The sequence below is a fragment of the Epinephelus fuscoguttatus genome, linkage group LG11, assembly GCF_011397635.1.
Source record: "Epinephelus fuscoguttatus linkage group LG11, E.fuscoguttatus.final_Chr_v1".
NCBI lineage: Eukaryota > Metazoa > Chordata > Actinopteri > Perciformes > Serranidae > Epinephelus > Epinephelus fuscoguttatus.
Genome location: NC_064762.1, coordinates 452243 through 472332, shown reverse-complemented (window position 1 = coordinate 472332; position 20090 = coordinate 452243). Strand labels below are relative to the sequence as shown.

Sequence of the window (20090 nt, the reverse complement as noted above, 5' to 3'; positions counted from 1 at the left end):
CACCTGATGTCATCGGTTCACACCTGAATCTATCTGTTCACACCTGATGTCACCTGTTCACACCTGAATCTATCTGTTTACACCTGATGTCACCTGTTCACACCTGATGTCATCGGTTCACACCTGAATCTATCTGTTCACACCTGATGTCACCGGTTCACACCTGAATCTATCTGTTTACACCTGATGTCACCTGTTCACACCTGATGTCACCTGTTCACACCTGAATCTATCTGTTTACACCTGATGTCACCTGTTCACACCTGATGTCATCGGTTCACACCTGAATCTATCTGTTTACACCTGATGTCACCGGTTCACAGCTGATGTCACCTGCTCACACCTGAATCTATCTGTTCACACCTGAATCTATCTGTTCACACCCGATGTCACCAGTTCACACCTGAATCTGTCTGTTTACACCCGATGTCACCTGTTCACACCTGATGTCACCGGTTCACACCTGAATCTATCTGTTTACACCTGATGTCACCTGTTCACACCTGATGTCACCTGTTTACACCTGATGTCACCTGTTCACACCTGAATCTATCTGTTTACACCCGATGTCACCTGTTCACACCTGAATCTGTCTGTTTACACCCGATGTCACCTGTTCACACCTGATGTCACCGGTTCACACCTGAATCTATCTGTTTACACCTGATGTCACCTGTTCACACCTGATGTCATCGGTTCACACCTGAATCTATCTGTTCACACCTGATGTCACCGGTTCACACCTGAATCTATCTGTTTACACCTGATGTCACCTGTTCACACCTGATGTCAACTGTTCACACCTGAATATAACAGTTCACACCTGATGTCGTTCACACCTGAATCTATCTGTTTACACCTGATGTCACCGGTTCACAGCTGATGTCACCTGCTCACACCTGAATCTATCTGTTCACACCTGAATCTATCTGTTCACACCCGATGTCACCTGTTCACACCTGAATCTATCTGTTCACACCTGAATCTATCTGTTCACACCCGATGTCACCTGTTCACACCTGAATCTATCTGTTCACACCTGATGTCACCAGTTCACACCTGAATCTATCTGTTTACACCTGATGTCACCGGTTCACACCTGATGTCACCTGTTTACACCTGATGTCACCTGTTCACACCTGAATCTATCTGTTTACACCCGATGTCACCTGTTCACACCTGAATCTGTCTGTTTACACCCGATGTCACCGGTTCACACCTGATGTCACCGGTTCACACCTGAATCTATCTGTTTACACCTGATGTCACCTGTTCACACCTGATGTCACCTGTTCACACCTGAATCTATCTGTTCACACCTGATGTCACCGGTTCACACCTGAATCTATCTGTTTACACCTGATGTCACCTGTTCACACCTGATGTCACCTGTTCACACCTGAATCTATCTGTTCACACCTGATGTCATCTGTTCACACCTGAATCTATCTGTTTACACCTGATGTCACCGGTTCACAGCTGATGTCACCTGCTCACACCTGAATCTATCTGTTCACACCTGAATCTATCTGTTCACACCCGATGTCACCTGTTCACACCTGAATCTATCTGTTCACACCTGAATCTATCTGTTCACACCTGATGTCACCTGTTTACACCTGATGTCACCTGTTCACACCTGAATCTATCTGTTTACACCCGATGTCACCTGTTCACACCTGAATCTGTCTGTTTACACCCGATGTCACCGGTTCACACCTGATGTCACCGGTTCACACCTGAATCTATCTGTTTACACCTGATGTCACCTGTTCACACCTGATGTCATCGGTTCACACCTGAATCTATCTGTTCACACCTGATGTCACCGGTTCACACCTGAATCTATCTGTTTACACCTGATGTCACCTGTTCACACCTGATGTCACCTGTTCACACCTGAATCTATCTGTTCACACCTGATGTCATCGGTTCACACCTGAATCTATCTGTTTACACCTGATGTCACCGGTTCACAGCTGATGTCACCTGCTCACACCTGAATCTATCTGTTCACACCTGAATCTATCTGTTCACACCCGATGTCACCTGTTCACACCTGAATCTATCTGTTCACACCTGAATCTATCTGTTCACACCTGATGTCACCTGTTCACACCTGAATCTATCTGTTCACACCTGAATCTATCTGTTCACACCTGATGTCACCTGTTCACACCTGAATCTATCTGTTCACACCTGATGTCACCAGTTCACACCTGAATCTATCTGTTTACACCTGATGTCACCTGTTCACACCTGATGTCACCGGTTCATTCCTGATTAAACCAGAGTCCTTGTTCACAGCTTGTTGTGTTGCTTCCTGTTGCAGTTCGGTTGCGGCGCTGACGGAGTGCATGAGGAATAAATCTCTGGCCAAGTTTTTTCGAGACCGTCAGGCGTCGTTGAAGCGCTCGCTGCCTCTCGGCTCATACCTCCTCAAACCTGTTCAGAGGATCCTCAAATATCACCTGCTGCTCCAGGTACCAAGCACACACCTGAGTGACATCACATCATCACTGACACACCTGAGTGACATCACATCATCACCCACACACCTTTTAGTCGCTGAGGATGGATCAGTGTGCTGACTGAAATGACTCACAGGCGTCTGGTGTTTTTGTTGATCACAAGTTTGATGACAATAAGGTTCAAATGAATTTAAGAATTTCAACTTTGTTTACTTTCTTGTTTAGAAATGTGATTCATAAATAATAAATATTATTATTCGCTTATTTATTCAGCACAGAACAAATGTACAGAGTGCACTGATGAAGATGATGTAATGATGATGATGATGATGATGTAATAATGGTGATGATTGTGTCTCTCTGCAGGAGATAGCAAAGCACTTTGACCCCGAGGAGGAGGGATACGAGGTGGTGGAGGAGGCGATCTACACCATGACCGGCGTGGCGTGGTACATCAACGACATGAAGAGGAAACATGAGCATGCCGTCAGACTGCAGGTCAGACACGTAAATCCACCTGTACTGTGGTACCTCTCACAGGAAGTACTTAATACGTACTTTACCTGAGTCCACCTGTACTGCGGGATGTTAGAGGGAAGTATGTTCCCGTGTGTTTACATGTATGACGGTGACATGTCCGCTGTGTGTTTACATGTATGACGGTGACATGTCCGCTGTGTGTTTACATGTATGACTGTGACATGTCTACTGTGTGTGTGTACATGTATGATGGTGACACGTTCCCGTGTGTTTTCTTCAGGAGGTCCAGTCCCTGCTGCTGAACTGGAAAGGTCCAGACCTGACCACGTACGGAGAACTGGTTCTGGAGGGAACCTTCAAAGTTCATCGAGCCAAAAACGAGAGAACGCTCTTCCTGTTCGACCGCATGCTGCTCATCACCAAACGCCGCGGAGAGCACTACGTCTACAAGACGCACATCTCTGTGAGGAGCGCTGTGATGACGTCACTGATTACACAACACAAAACATGACATCATCATGACATCTTCATGGCTGAAGGGTGAATGTTCCTGTCTCTGTGATGTTTCAGTGTTCCACCCTGATGCTGATTGAAAGCTCCAAAGACTCTCTGAGCTTCAGTGTGACTCACTACAAACATCCCAAACAGCCTCACACCGTCCAGGTGAGACCACCCACACCTACACCTGACCTACACTGAATCCTCCACCTGTCCATCAAGTCCACCTACACTTAAACCCACACCTCCACTTCACCTCCACCTCCTGCTCACCTTCATCACTTGATGACCACTTCTTTTCCTGAACCCATCATTTTTATTTTAGTTATGTTTCTCAGACTTTATTTATCAGCGAGGGGAAAGGTGTCATGTACATGTGCAAGTGTTTGTATATATGTACTCTGTGTGTGTGTGTGTGTGTGTGTGTGTGTACACATGTATTGTTGGTAACTCAGATCAGAGGATGAATCTTCTCTTGACTCTTTGTTGTGTTGATGTTTACAGGCGAAGACGGTGGAGGAGAAGAAGCTCTGGGCTCATCACATCAAGCGCATCATTCTGGAAAACCATCACGCCATCATCCCTCAGAAGGTCACACACCACTAACACCACTACACACACCAGTACACACACCAGTATCAGTGTTACAAATGTTTGATGTTTGATGTTTTGTGTGTTTCAGGCTAAAGAGGCCATCTTGGAAATGGACTCCATCTGTATGTTAATATTGTTTATTGTTTATTTGTCATGTTGTTATTGTTGTTTGTTATCTTATGTTTTATGTTGCTGTTGTAAACGTTATTGTCATGTTTTCTTTATGTTGTTTTGTGTCATGTTGTTGTTGTTGTTGTTGTTGACGAAGATGACAATGATGTTGATGTCTCCGCCTGTAGACTCTCCCAGGTATCGTTACAGTCCTGAGCGGCTGAAGAAAGCTTTTTCCTGTCAGTCCGACGAGTTGCCACGAGACGGTCGTCAAGGACGACGACAGTCCGGTAAACAAACACAAACAGGATGAAATACTTCCTGTTTATAAAGTCCTTCCTGTTTGTTCCAGCAGGGGCTCCGTTTCACAAAGCAGGTTTATTGAAAACTCTGAGTCTGTTAACCCTGAAATGAGGGAAACTCTGGGTTTTCCGTTTCAGAAAGGGAGGTAACTGAACCTTGGTGTCAGTCACTATGGCAACTAGGGTTGTCACGATACTAAAATTTCAAACTCGATATCGATACCCAGGAAAATATTCAATACTCAATACCATTTTCGATACAGCAGCAAAAAATTAAGAGGCATGTCATTTTTTAAATAAAGATCAGAACAGTAACATCAATGATAACAACAAAAAATCCCCCCAAAATAAATAACAACCAGAAACAAGATCTGTCCATACAAATGTATTTATCTACAGCCCTGTTTATTTTCTGTGCTTCTGGTGAATTGGCACCATATTTTCGTTGCTGATCAAACAGAGTTGGTAGTTTAGGCTCAGGATGCTCCTGGTTCTACCTCACTATGTGATCAGAGAACCAGGCGTTACGGGAGAAACCAAATGTTTTTTCAGCTTCAATCTGTGACTTTACAGTTAACATAACTTTCAGACACACATAATTGTGTTGTCCTGTTAAACTAACACTGTCTATTAATGTTACAGACGGGCACGACTGATACAGTTTTCTGCTTAGCTCCCACATTAACGTCAGAAGGTATATTTTAGTTTGATGCTGGCGACACCAGCTGCTCAGCTGCTAGTGAGGGGAGGGGCTGTACCTGCCGTCTGCAGCGTGCTGTGTTCACTTCACTAAATATTTCCAAAGAGCGCTTTTTCCTTTATCATTTTTGACCAAAACTGGCTGCTCTGATCCTCCTGCAGCCGCGCTGGCCATATTACAGCAACACAAATGTGTGCATGCATGCACAGCGACGACAACAAGCCGGGTTGCAGCGAGGGCTCTGTGCCTGCCAGACGCTGCCTGCACAGCGCGTGACCGTCAGACCCGTCGCTGCACCCGACAGGCGCTGAGGTGGCGTGCACTGTTAGTATCGATACTTTTGTAAATTAGTATTGTATCCGGATACAGCGTTTGAGTATCGATACTTTTGACAACCCTAATGGTAACTGACTCTGTGAACCTAACTTGGTTGCGAGCAGGTTTTCTTCAGTGAACCTCGAGTTTCTAGCTGTCTCCTCCCTCTTACGCCACACACACAGTGTGATTCATTCATTCGTTTAGTGTCGCTCAGGAGTTCGATCATCTGTCCTCAAGGTAAAGTCGGATCCTAAAGTGTGTTCTAGTTCTAAATCTACTTTTTTGTTGCTGTGTTCCCTGGACATAAACCTGTGAGGGTCATCAAGGAGGAGCTCCACAGGATTGCAGGTGAATGACGTAGAAATCAGTTAAAATGTATGATTATAAATTATATTCAGTTAATGACATGGTGCTGCAACCTCAGACTGGGATTAGTCATTTTAATTTCTTTTAGGATTTCCCGGTGTGATAGGGTGCACTGATGGAACCCACATTCCCATCATTGCTCCTTCACAAAATGAAGGACACTATGTGAATATGACGTCCATTCACAGCATTAATGTGCAGGTAGATTGACTGTCGCAAAATGTCAGACTGCATCACACTGCAAAAACTCAAAATCATACCAAGAATATGTGTCTTATTTCTAGTCAAAACAAATCACACCTAAAAGGAACTTGTTTTTAGACCATTTCCACTTGAAAAATAATGAGGTGGGATTAACACCATTCCACCTGTTTGTATCTGCAGCCTAACATTATTGTGAGTGCATAAATGTATAAAATAAATTTGAACTTTCGCACTGACTCGAGCAGTAATTTTATCCCACGCCGACTCCTGTTCCTTCGCTGCTGCAGCCGTGTTCCTCTTCTTCCTGAAAACAGCTTCAAATTCGCTGTATGAGCGCATTAAAATATCCAACTCCAGAGTAAAAAATGCAGACCTTTTCTTGTCGCTTGTTGCCATGGTGAATCGTGGTATCGGGGCTCCATTGATGACGGCTTTTTAAAGTCGTGGTGCACGCGCTTAACTCAGAGTGAACAAACTCTGTGTTGATTGAACCGATTGAAATCACCTGTTCTGAAACCTGTAACCCAGAGTTTCCCATCTCAGAGTTACTCAACTCAGAGTTCAGGGTTAGGCTCAGAGTCTGTTGAACCTCCTTTCTGAAACGGACCCCTGGTCACTCTGTTTGTTTTCTTTCTCCCTCAGAGCCAACCAAACAGATCCTGAAGAGCAGCAAAGGTAAAACTAACAGATGTTCGATTCACTCGTTACCATGACAACCTCGCTGTGACTGACAGATTTATGTTAATGAGCTGCTGTGTTTTCTGTGTTTAACCAATCAACATGTCCGCTCTTCTTCTTCTGCTGCTGATTTCCCGTCGGTCACACGCAGTCATCTTAAAGGTAAGAAACACTCGTGCCTCTGCTGCCATGTGTCGCAGGTCAAAGGTCACAGACTGATTGTATGAACTCAGTAGATCCATTTCTCTTTAAACTCTGTCAGTGAGGTCATCCACCTGACAGGTGTGTGTGTGTGTGTGTGTGTATGTGTGCGTGTGTTGGACGGTCATAGTAAACACAGACGGAGCGTGTTGTCAGTGTGCTGACTGCAGGAGCGCCACCTGCTGTCGACCTGTGACTCTGTTTATTTCACGACCACAAGACGTCTCTGTGAATTTGGCGGTTCCTCCAACCGACCTCACGGCCCCAGACCAGGTGTAACCAGCACGACGTGATTTAGGACCTCCTCCTGGATCCACGTCCCATGTCACCTTCCAGGACCAACACTGCAGTCAACCAATCACAGCCCTCTGACATCATCAGCTGCTCTTGTGGTTCTTTGGAGCTAAGCTAGTTTTCTAAATTCCAAAAACCATGTAAGCTACTGCAGGGTTAGCAGTTAGCTCGCTAACTAGCTTGGCTATGTTAATGAGTACACCTGTCAGCAGGCTCAGGTGTTGGTCGTCAATGTAGAAAACGAGCTTTGCTCTGAAGAAGCACAGGAGCAGAGAACTGATGATGTCAGAGGGCTGTAATTGGTTGATTGCAATGTTGGTCGAGGGTCGTTATGTGGATCCATGAGCAGGTTCTACTTAGCTAAATCACGTCGTGCTGCGTCACCACAACGGCTCAGGACCTCCACATCCTGCGTCTCCATCTGTACGATCGTCTGAGAGGAGACGCCTGAACAAACCCTCAAACCTTCTCACAGAAGGTTTGTACTCGTACTCGTTTGTACGCTCGCCGTCCTCGCCAGGGTCTGGACCTGACAGCAGATTGTCATGGTAACCAACAGCTGTGAGGTTGGTTGGATTTACTGCCAAATTCACAAACACAACACCGGAGACATCTTCTGGTCCTGAAATGAACTGTAAGTTGACGGGCAGCAGCTCTGGTGACGTTCCTGCAGTCAACACGCCAACAACACGCCAACAACATGCCAACAACACGCCCCCTCAGACCCTGGGTACGTTAACCACAGATTGTATCAAATATAGACGCAGTCTCTGTGACGTCACCTGTAGGTTTCTGAGGCTCAGGTGGGCGGCTCTAGGTGACTCCGCCCACGATTGTGGACATCAGAAACGTTAATTAAAAGTGTGAATAGACGCAGTGTGTGTGTGTGTGCAGCTCACCAGCTGAGTCAGGACCTACTTAGTTGTAAAAACATGAGTCAGCAGTGTGTGACGTCCCGCAGCACTCAGACAGTGACGGCTTGTTACCGAGGGAGAGGCGCTCTCTGCAGCCCGCCACCAGCAGCAGCACGCCGGGCTCCGGCCTTGGAGAGTCTGAGGCTGACCACGCTGCTGACGATGAGGAGGAGGAGGAGGAGGAGGAGGAGCTCAGCAGCAGGAAGGACTCACTGGAGCGACTGATCTGCAGTGAAGAAGAGGAGGAGGAGGAAGAGGAGGGGACGTTGAGTCCTCAGCAGTCTCATCAGACGCCGGCGGACGACAGTGAGCCAGACGACATTCTGCTGGAGGACGATCAGGTAGACGACTTCGCCAGCTCGGTGCTGGCTGCCATCTCCTGCTGGCACTACAGGGCGCAGGCTCTGCTCTCCGCAGGGGTTACCATGGTGACGGTGAGGCTTTCTGCTACGAGATGGGTCGCCAGCATTCCTCCGCCCTTCCAGCTCCAGCTCCGTAACACACTAAAGTCACGGATAACGGCACTCAGCGACCACTTACTGCGGCTCCGGAGCTCTCAGCTGTCTGCTGCATGAGCTTCACGTGTGGAACTAACACGCTGCATGTTTGGTGACGGAGCGCTGGCGTCAGGATTCACCCCAGAGTGCACCTCAACATTTTAATAAATCCTCTCCAACACATCCGGCCTCAGCTCCGACTCTAAACCTGATCATCAGTCACTTGTCAGCTAACAGCAGGTAACACCCCCCAAACACTGTGTGAGGACAGGTGTGGTGCCGTGTGCAAAGACTCTGACACGTGAAGCAGAGAGCTGACGAGAATAAAATCTGTAAGAAGAAGAAGGTCTGTTGTACTGAAACTGACGTCCTGTAAACTCAAAGTGAAGGTGTGACTCAGTGCAGGTGTTAGAGGAAGATCAAAAACGTTTATCGTCTGAGCAAAACTTTAACTGCAGCAAAGTAACGAACAAGACGCTGCACTGATGGTGACACTGACAGAGTCTGTAGGTCCGATCAGGGTTCAAGTGTCAGAAGTTCAGACAGAAAAGTTTTAATCTCATATTTGTCTCGAACTTGTAAAGACAAAAGATGAACACAAACACAACCAGAAAGAAACAAATAATGAAATTAATAATGTGAGAGCAGCTGTCAGTGTAACGTTAGTTTGATTTATACGTCTGACAAAAACTCAGACTTTTCTTAATATACAGTCTTTATTACCGTTTAACTTTGTCACACAAAAATAACACATTTAAATGTATTAATCACCAAATATCTCTTACGTAATATAAACCTGCCTTAGTATATTATATAAATTACCAGTTATCCGCGACATAAACCAGTCTGCCTATACAGTATATACATACATATACATATATATAGATTAATTAAAAGATTAGATTGACGTTAAATTACCTCAGACCTGTTCTTCAGTACAGTAATTGAGTAAAAGTACTTAGTTACATTCCAGCAGAGGGACGCACAGTAACTGAGATCAACAGACTGACTTCAGTCGTATTAATAAATGATTAATAATCCCGTCATTGTAATCACTGTAAAACATCATCTAAATGAGTTTTCTCTGATCTTTGGTTCAGAAGGTTCAGAAACACCAAACCAACTTCAGAGAACTCGCAGCGACGAAGGCCGTCTGTTCTGCTCCTGCTGAGAGGTAATAACTCTCCACAGCAGCAGACGGCGGTTGTTAGGGCTGGGCGATATGACCAAAATCTCATATCACGATATAGGTCATTTTATATCCTGATAACGATACATATCACGATATAGGTCATTTCATGTAACAATAACGGTACATATCGCGATATAGGTCATTTTATATCCCGATAACGATATATATTGCGATATAGGTTATTTTATATCCCGATAACAATATATATTGCGATATAGGTTATTTTATATCCCGATAACAATACATATCGCGATATAGGTCATTTTATATCCCGATAACAATACATATCGCGATATAGGTCATTTTATATCCCGATAACGATATATATTGTGATATAGGTTATTTTATATCCCGATAACAATACATATCGCGATATAGGTCATTTCACGTAACGATAACGATACATATTGCGATATAGGTCATTTCATGTAACGATAACGATACATATTGCGATATAGATCATTTCATGTAACGATAACGATACATATTGCGATATAGATCATTTTATATCCCGATAACGATATATATTGCGATATAGGTTATTTTATATCCCGATAACAATACATATCGCGATATAGGTCATTTTATATCCCGATAACGATATATATTGCGATATAGGTCATTTTATATCCCGATAACGATATATATTGTGATATAGGTTATTTTATATCCCGATAACAATACATATCGCGATATAGGTCATTTCATGTAACGATAACGATACATATTGCGATATAGGTCATTTTATATCCCGATAACGATACATATCGCGATATAGGTCATTTCATGTAACGATAACGATACATATCGCGATATAGGTCATTTTATATCCCGATAACGATACATATTGCGATATAGGTCATTTCATGTAACGATAACGATACATATCGCGATATAGGTCATATTATATCCCGATAACGATACATATTGCGATATAGGTCATTTTATATCCCGATAACAATACATATCGCGATATAGGTCATTTCATGTAACGATACATATCACGATATAGATCATTTTATATCCCGATAACAATACATATCGCTATATAGGTCATTTCATGTAATGAAAACAATACATGTCATGATATAGGTCATTTCATGTAACGATACATATCACGATATAGGTCATTTCATGTAACGATAACGATACATATCGCGATATAGGTCATTTTATATCCCGATAACAATACATATTGCGATATAGGTCATTTCATGTAACGATAACGATACATATAGCGATATAGGTCATTTTAGATCCCGATAACAATACATATCGCGATATAGGTCATTTCATGTAACGATAACGATACATATAGCGATATAGGTCATTTCATGTAACGATACATATCACGATATAGGTGATTTTATATACCGTTAACGATACATATCACGATATAGGTCATTTTATATCCCGATAACAATACATATCGCTATATAGATAATTTCATGTAATGAAAACAATACATGTCATGATATAGGTCATTTCAAATAACGATACATATCATGATATAGGTCATTTTATATCATTTCATATCCCGACAACGATACATATCACAATATAAGTCATTTTATATCCTGATAGCGATACGTATCATGATATAGGTCATTTCATATAACGATACATATCACGATATAGGTCATTTTATATTATTTGATATCCCGATAACGTTACATGTCATTTTATATCCCGATAACGATACATATCACAATATAGGTCATTTCATATCCCGATAACGATACATATCACGATATAGGTCATTTCATATCCTGATAACGATACATATCACGATATAGGTCATTTCTTATCTCGATAACGATACATATCACGATATAGGACTTTTCATATCCCGATAACGATACATATCACGATATAGGTCATTTTAATCCAATGAATAATAAGTTGCTTTAGTCTGACTATCGTCACTGTCTCGCTGCATCTCTGCTCTTTCTCAGCACGGCGGGGCTTCAGCTCTGAGAAAGAGCAGAGACAGACAGAGGTGGAGTTATATAAACTCGATATGTTACTGTAAGTGCCGTAAAAGCTTAACGATTTAAAAAGTCAAGAAGAGTAATTTATCAATGAGATCCGTGCAAAAGATGGACAGACTCCAAATGCCAAAAAAATATTGCCATAAAAAGTGTAATTTGCATCACAACGATATAAACAATAGACCAAAATATGAAACGATAGACATTTTTCTCCCGTCACATGATATATATCGTCATATCGCACAGCCCTAGGGGTTGTCTGTATTCATCAACAGGAAGAGTGTCTTGATGCTAGTTAGCCAGTTAGCACATTAGCAACACAATCAGAGCATATATACCGTGCGCCTGTGAACAATAACACAAACCATCAGGAAATGTTTCTGCTGAAGAGAAAAATAATCTGACCTGATGGAACAAGTTGGTTTGGTCTCACTCCCTCTGGACTTTAGCTCCTCCTTTACTCACTGATGCTCCTCTGCTCCTCACCTGAGCTCAGCTCACAGTCAGAGGGAGGTCATTCAGTGATGACGGGCTCTGACGTCTCTGATTCAACGTGATGAATCAGCTGAAATAAAGCAGACACTCTCTAATGGCCTGACACTGACTGACAGCCGACCATCGGCCTGCTGTGTCAGGACGTTATGAGTGTTCCCAACCACTGGTAAAACTTTCTCTGACCTCAGAGGAGAGCAGAAAAAAGAAACTGTCGATGAATCCATAAATCTAATGTGAGAACAGATCCTGGATCCAAAGAGGAAGAAGAGGAAATGTGTTGGTGTGTTTCCTGTGTGAGGCCCACAGGAGAACCAGAGAATTTATTAAAATGTTGACGGTTTCTGTCAAATTAAAAAATGCTTTCAGCAACTGATGCAAAAACTTTACAGCCTTTGTTTTTGGGTTTGTAACATGGTTTTTGCTTCGCCGTCATGTGACCTGCAGCTTCTGCAGCATCTTGAGTTGCTGTGAGGCCGAACGCCCCGACTCCTCTGGGTGTTTGTGTCATTGCATGTGTGGTGTCACTGGTCTGTGTGTGGTGTCACTGGTCTGTGTGTGGTGTCACTGGTCTGTGTGGTGGAGCTGATAACCAGCTGTGCTGAGCTGCTGCACTGATGGTTGTTGTTGTTCACACTGTCTGTATTAAAGGGTCAGTTCACACAATAGAACCATAAAATTCACTGCTCAAAAAACTGAAGGGAACACTTAATGGTCCCAGTCTAACAGGAAGTCAGTTAAATTTCAGAGATCAATAAAGTGATTGTGAATCAGTTTCAGCTGCTTTGGGTCAAATCACAGAGACAACAGGAACAATGGAGAGACAAACAGGAAATGGTTTACATGTGGTGTCCACAGACAGTTGCTCTCTCCTTATCCTTTCTGACTGATCCTTCTCTAGTTTGGTCTTCTGCTAGTGTCCTTGGCACTACTGGTAGCATGAGGCCGCACCTGCAGCCCAATCAGGTTGATACCAGACACCAGGAGACCGGCCGTTACACCAGGAGAGCTGGACAGGGCCGTAGAAGGGCATCAACCCAGCAGCAGGACCGCTATCTGCTCCTTTGTGTGAGGAGGAACAGGAGGAGCACTGCCAGAGCCCTACAACATGACCTCCAGCAGGCTACTGGTGTGCATGTTTCTGACCACAGTGTCAGACCTCGCAGACTTCAGTCATTCATCAACATCAGATGTGAGGTTCAAGTGTTCCCTTCAGTATTTTGAGCAGTTACTTTTATTTACCGTCATCTCTGACGTTATGTTTCACATCGTTTCACGCATCTCCTCAAAGCATCCAAACATCACATCAGACGTCAGCAGCTGTGAATCATTCAGACACGTCTGTAGGAGAACAGGATGTTTTGAGTTTTGTGTGAAGTGACCCTTTAACAATCAGAGGACACAGCAGAGTGATACAGTTTGTTATTCATGATATAAAAATATTTAAACTCAGAATGTGTGGCTGTTAACGATCTGATGTGAAGGTTAATTAGACGTCTTGTGTTTGTTGAAGGAGGCGGACGGAGGCAGCGTCTCTAACGGCTGCAACAAAGAAAACGGTCGACTTCCTGAAGAAGACGAATCAGGTGGAACTGAACCAGCGACTGAGGAGGTGAATAACAGCACAGGTCTGATAGCTCATAGTTGTGACATCAATTCCTGTCCGGCCTCAGGTCCAGCAGTAACCCAGTACAGTCTCTCATTTAGCGTTTCTTCCATCGTTGCAGCTGGTTCCTTCAGTTTGGGCTCAGCTCCACTGCAGCACTCAGGTTCAAGGAAGATGTGCAGAACATTTAGTTTCAGTGACACAGACGTTACTTTGTGAGCACAGTCTGCACAACAGAGTTTGGTTTCATCCACATCTGTGAAATTCACCAACAAACCACCAACATTTCGCTCCTCTGTCCAGCTGTGATGTTTAACCCACAGTGGCCTGTGGAATTATGGGAAATGACCACTAAGAATTTGAATACTGAATGAAAGAATCTCACAAACGTTCCAGTTCTAATTATTTTTCCTGATTTTCTTTCATTCCAGCTCTGCAAAGAAAAGCAGCAGCAGGAGAAGACAGAAACTGGACCGACGGAAGACCCTGAACCTGAACCCTCCTCTGATTTGGACAGTTTGTCTGCTACACCTCCCAGGATCTCAGCATCTCCTCAGAGTTCAGAAGAACTGAAACCTGAAAGAGATCCAGAGCCCACAGAGCCACCGTCCTCCGCCACACCTGATTCAGATTCAAAAACCTTGAGTAGCGGGGAATCCTCGGATGATGAGGAGGATGTGAAAGAGGCAAGAGAGAAAGAAGGTGAAGCCACCAGCATCCTTCCCTCCTCTGTCCTGGACAAAGCCAGCGCCATCGCTCAGCACTTCACCAACAGCGTCAAACGAGGCAGCCTGGCCCAGGACGACGCCCGCTCCCTCGGCTGTGCTTCACCACGGCTCCCCAGCAGGACAGGCAGCAGCCTCAGCCTCAACTCCGAACACCCCGACCGAACACAGCGGCTCAACAGCATCTGCTCTGATCCTGCAGAGACCTTCGGCATGACGGATTTGACCCTGCTGTCTCCTCGGGACGACAGCCTCTTTGATGGCGAGCGAGGCATTCGGAGGAGGAGAGACTCCACCCTGTCAAAGCAGGACCAGCTCCTCATTGGCAAAATCAAGAGTTACTACGAGAACGCCGAAAACCAGGACGCCACCTTCTGCCTCCAGCGCAGAGAGAGCCTGACGTACATCCCGACCGGGCTGGTCAGGAGCTCTGTCAGCCGGCTCAACAACATCCCGAATACAAATCCCTCCACCTCGACCACGTCCTCCAGTCTGGAGTCAAACTCAGCTTTACCTGCAGATACCCGGCGTCACATCGTCTCCAGTGACTCTTTGGACTCTTTCAAGTCCGATCAGAGAAGCACAGATCCAGAGGATTCAGAAGAAAGCCCCTGGTCCAGATCTCAAAGCTTGCAGGACAATCCATCTGAGGATGAGGAGTTCAGACCTTCATCTGAAATGATCAAAATCTGGCAGACGATGGAGAGACAGATCACCAGGTCCCAAAGCGAAGATAGAGGGCGTGAACGAGCTCGAGAATCTCCAAGAATCTCCAGAGCGACCAGCGTCAGCACGACAAAGACCCCAAACAAGAGCTGTGACAGAGAGAGTGGAGCGTCTGACCTCAGCATCATCACTGAGGAATCCAGAAGTCCTTCACCTCTCAAGCTCAGAGCTGCCACTGTCAATCGGACAGGAAGTCTGAAGGACACGCTGAAGCTGTTCGCGGAAGAAGCTGTCGGCCTCAGGGCTCTGGTTCCCCGGGTCGCCCAGCTGAAGGCGGAGGCAGAGGGAGAAAAACCCAGCGAGGATTCAAACCAGCCGGGCGACGAAGACAAGACGAAGAGCAAAGTCCTCCATCTGGCCCGTCAGTACAGCCAGCGAATCAAAACCACCAAACCAGTGGTCCGACAGAGAAGTCAGGGCCTCCTGATCGGCAAGAAGACCTTACCCTGTGTGGTGGAGGAGAAGGAGGGTGCAGGTACGGTGACGTCACTTTACCCTCAGATTTCCGTTTGTCCTCAGGGTGAGACACAGAGACCGGCAACTGGCGTCGCATCAAGAAGTTCACGCTAAAGTTCTAATATCTTTAATGTTGATGAATGACATCATGTCAAACGAGTGAGTAAAGTAGAAACCATATGTTAAACAAAGCTGACGAGATCATTCAAACACTCATTTATAACTTTAAGGATCATTCTGATTGATTCCAGTTTTGCTCTTATTTGATAGTTTTCTGTCAGGCTGATGGTACAGAAACATGAGCGGTCACATGATCCAACAGATTATAAAACTCATCTCCTGCAGCACATCGTAGTTTGAATGAAAAATAAAAACTGTAACAGCGAGAACATTTAGTCTGTGTTTGATGTCATCATGTTCTACGCTCATGATGACGTCATTGTGTTAAGTTACGTGCGGTGCAAAACGTGCGGTGGCGCCAGTGGAATGGATGATGAACCCATCACGTCACATGTTCTTCTGCTCATAAAAATGATCTCAAAAATGTCAGATGTTTGTTTATTTAAAGACACATTTTCAATACTTTTATGAATTGTTCATAAATTGTAACTTTTTAGCTCAGGTCAGACAGGTTTTAGGTTCACAAAGCATTTACAGATACTCCAGGAAATGACATCACAATAAGCAGAGACCCCGCTGTAGGCTCTGTCGGCCTGTTTCTGTAGCACAGTAAAAGTCTGGATTCCACTTTAACGGAGTTGTTTTATGTTTCGCAGGTAAACCCAACCTGACTCTGCCGCTAGTCTCTCACAACCAGGCTACGTCTCAGCCACTGAGTCCTGTGGACCAGATCCAGACTGCGACCTCTGACCTCACCTGCAGCTCGATGGCCGGTTCCTTGAGCCGGGCTCGCTCTCGCAGCCCCCTCAGCCCCCTCAGTCCTCCGCCCCCCATTGAGGGCTTCAACTGGCCCGACGTCCGAGTACTCCGCTCCAAATACTCCGACCACGGTCTGAGGAGGCACTCCAGCTGCTCCTCCAGCCTGCTCCTCGCTGACGGAGCTTCTGGCGAGGCTCCTTCACACAAGCCTCGCGGCAGCCGGGATGCCAGCAGAGAGGAACGCAGGAAGCGGATTCATAGAGCAAATTCTCTGGACCCTCGGCTGAGTGGAGCACAAATGACTGAGCTGCAGAAGCTCCAGGATCAGGTCGCCAACGGCGACTACGACGGTTACTACGTTGCAGCTGAGGCGCCGCTCCCAGACAACCCCGAACACAAGATCATCGTCATGGAGAAGCTTCCAGAGCCTGAGACAGAGCCGGCTCAAACAGCCAAAGAAGAAGAAGAAGGGGACGACAGCTACATTCAGATCCGTTCCCCGACCAGCAGGGAGAAGATCTCCATCATGGCCGTCATCGACCGCTGCCGCGTCTATCAGGAGTCTGACGAATATAAACAGAGGGAGGACGTGAAGGCCAAGACGGAGGTGGGGAGGGCTCAAGAGCTTGACGCAAAAGATCCGGACGACGAGTCCCAGAAAACAAGCTCAAACTGTGGGCCAAAGACGGAAGGCGGTCAGCAGAGCATCGTAAAAAACCTGAGAGAAAAGTTTCAGAGCCTGAGCTGAATGAACGGCGCCGCAAAACTGTCAGAGCGTCACATTTTATGTCTTTAAGTAAAGAACAGAGAACTGATCGTGCAGCAGACGACTGTTAAACAGCTTCAGAGGACGAGATCTGCTCATTCTGTCATCATCAAAGAATCATCTGTAAAATATTTTGATTCGGTGTGAAAAACATTTTAAGATCAGGACATAAAATGATTAAATGTGGAGATGAAGAAATAAAACATCTGAAATTCTCACGGTTACATAATTATATCTTTATAATAATTATTGTGATTTTAAGAAAACAAATGTTCAAAAGACAAAAATATCACTCATGATTTCAGCGGCTTTTTTTATAAAGATCTTTTCCCAGCGTCCTCTCTGGCATCTCATCGAGAAATGTCTTGAATTCTGTAAATATCTTTCTACAGTTGTCAAGTACAAACCACCTCCAGTCAGAATATTTGTTCAAAGCACCTTTTTGTACAGGATGTAATTTTGTGCATTTTCCTCTTCAGTCGTTCTGACTGATAATAGATTTTAGGGGGTTGTGTGGACGCTCAAGGATCAGTCTCACAGTTAGGGTTAGTTAAGTCGTCATCTTCTCTAAAAGCTTCATGTGTTCCAGTTACAGCAGAGATTGTTCTCACTAAAGCTCGTCTGTGTGGAGTCCTAACCGCCAAACTTTACCTCTGCACGTCTCTTCAGTCACATTTCTTAAAAGAACTCACAGATTTTGCAGCTGCAAAACTTCTGGTGTTTTTTTTATGAAAGGAAACGAGACTGATGGAAAAGTCAGAGGAGAGAATATTCTTTGATTGAGAAGCATGGTGGTTTTAGCAGTTAGCATTGGAGCTATCTGTCGACCACTGACTGCTGGACGCAGCGACTAAGCTCCGAGCTGGACTCCGCCCACAGCAGCAGATCAGTAGGTAGTTCAGGGTGTGTGTCAGACTCCAGTCTGCTTCTCCAAACTGGGTGCATGTTGACAGATGTGTCCTGCAGGTAAAACTAACTTTGGTTAAGGCCCTCATGTAACCCCACTTCTAAAACATCTGCGCTGTCCCTTTAAGAGAAACTGTGTAAGTGTTGCCTGATCTTCTGGTTTCATAAAACAAATCTCTGATAATTTGATATTTAACAGTGAAGATTTAAAGTGCAGCCTGTCAGATAAACGTATGGAGGACCAAACCTGTTTCACCAGGAGTCAGATAAATCAGTGGATGATGTAAAAATACGATCACACAAACACTGAGACCGATCAGTTATTTTTAATGAGTAAACGTATGATTATGAATTTATTTCCCTCAGCAGAGTTTATTTTTCCACCAGTACAAATAAATTCCTTCAATATGCAAATAAGTCAATCACCTAATTAATTTTACCCTCAGTGTTTGAACGATTTGTTTTCCTACATGTTTGTGCCTTTATTTAATCTGTGCGTTTAACGTTGTCCATCAACGTATTTCCTGGTGACTCAGGTTCTGTTCTCCGAACACTCGAGTCATTTTAACTAACAGGTTCTTTTTTTTGGCTCAGTGGCACGTCGACGGATACGGGACTTGAACCTGTGACTTGAAGCACTGGTCCACCCTGCACATGATGTTCCTCCCTCAGTGCACCACTGTTAACCCTTCCTGTTCCTCCTATTTATTTCCTCCTGTGTAAATAGAGACAGATGTGTATTTCTATAAGTCGTGTGTACAAACATGTTTATGTGTCATCAGGTCTGTTGTGTTCCTCATTAAAACCACACATACAGGATCAGCACCGTGTGTGTGTGCGTGTCATCATTATGTGTGTGTGTGTGTGTGTGTGTGTGTGTGTGTGTGATCATTCTGTGTATGTGTGTGTGTGTGCGTGTCATCATTGTGTGTGTGTGTGTGTGTAGTGTGTGTGTGCGTGTCATCATTCTGTGTGTGTGTGTGTGTAGTGTGTGTGTGCGTGTCATCATTCTGTGTGTGTGTATGTGTGTGTGTGATCATTCTGTGTGTGTGTGTGTGTGTGTGTGTGCGTGTGATCATTCTGTGTGTGTGTGTGTGTGATCATTCTGTGTATGTGTGTGTGTGTGATAATTGTGTGTGTGTGTGTGTGTGTGTGTGTGTGTGTGCGTGTGATCATTCTGTGTGTGTGTGTGTGTGTGTGATCATTCTGTGTGTGTGTGTGTGTGTGTGTGATCATTCTGTGTGTGTGTGTGTGTGTGTGTGTGTGTGTGAACAGTCTGTGTGTGTGTGTGTGTGTGTGTGTATGTGTGCGTGTGATCATTCTGTGTGTGTGTGTGTGTGTGTGCGTGTGTGTGATCATTCTGTGTGTGTGTGTGTGTGTGTGTGTGTGCGTGTGATCATTCTGTGTGTGTGTGTGTGTGTGTGTATGTGTGTGTGTGAACATTCTGTGTGTGTGTGTGTGTGTGTGTGTGTATGTGTGCGTGTGATCATTCTGTGTGTGTGTGTGTGTGATCATTCTGTGTATGTGTGTGTGTGCGTGTCATCATTCTGTGTGTGTGTATGTGTGTGTGTGATCATTCTGTGTGTGTGTGTGCGTGTCATCATTATGTGTGTGTGTATGTGTGTGTGTGTGTGTGTGTGATCATTCTGTGTATGTGTGTGTGTGCGTGTCATCATTCTGTGTGTGTGTATGTGTGTGTGTGATCATTCTGTGTGTGTGTGTG

At 44.8% G+C, this 20090-nt stretch overlaps 1 protein-coding gene and 1 long non-coding RNA gene across 3 annotated transcripts in view; one reads left to right on the top strand and one right to left on the bottom strand.

The window, feature by feature from the left end:
• LOC125896798 (pleckstrin homology domain-containing family G member 3) overlaps positions 1 to 19192 on the top strand; it is a 33638-nt gene extending 14446 nt beyond the window's left edge. Inside the window, exons 7-19 of the mRNA XM_049589670.1 lie at positions 2333 to 2483; positions 2838 to 2969; positions 3232 to 3414; positions 3522 to 3614; positions 3954 to 4040; positions 4132 to 4165; positions 4343 to 4444; positions 6687 to 6719; positions 6874 to 6884; positions 8179 to 8565; positions 13817 to 13915; positions 14341 to 15835; positions 16593 to 19192. Coding sequence (XP_049445627.1) covers positions 2333 to 2483; positions 2838 to 2969; positions 3232 to 3414; positions 3522 to 3614; positions 3954 to 4040; positions 4132 to 4165; positions 4343 to 4444; positions 6687 to 6719; positions 6874 to 6884; positions 8179 to 8565; positions 13817 to 13915; positions 14341 to 15835; positions 16593 to 17443 — 3658 coding nt within the window. The 3' untranslated portion in view covers positions 17444 to 19192. The remainder of the gene's footprint in view (positions 1 to 2332; positions 2484 to 2837; positions 2970 to 3231; positions 3415 to 3521; positions 3615 to 3953; positions 4041 to 4131; positions 4166 to 4342; positions 4445 to 6686; positions 6720 to 6873; positions 6885 to 8178; positions 8566 to 13816; positions 13916 to 14340; positions 15836 to 16592) is intronic.
• On the bottom strand, positions 34 to 2066 carry LOC125896800 (uncharacterized). Of its 2 annotated transcripts, XR_007450345.1 has the most exons (4): positions 2040 to 2066; positions 1520 to 1599; positions 840 to 1039; positions 34 to 123 (listed from the first exon to the last, which is right to left on the bottom strand). It is a non-coding gene; the product is annotated as an uncharacterized LOC125896800 (long non-coding RNA). The 2 variants fall into 2 exon arrangements; XR_007450344.1 differs by lacking the exon at positions 2040 to 2066 and having other exon boundaries at positions 1520 to 1646.
• Positions 19193 to 20090: the final 898 nt, after the last annotated feature.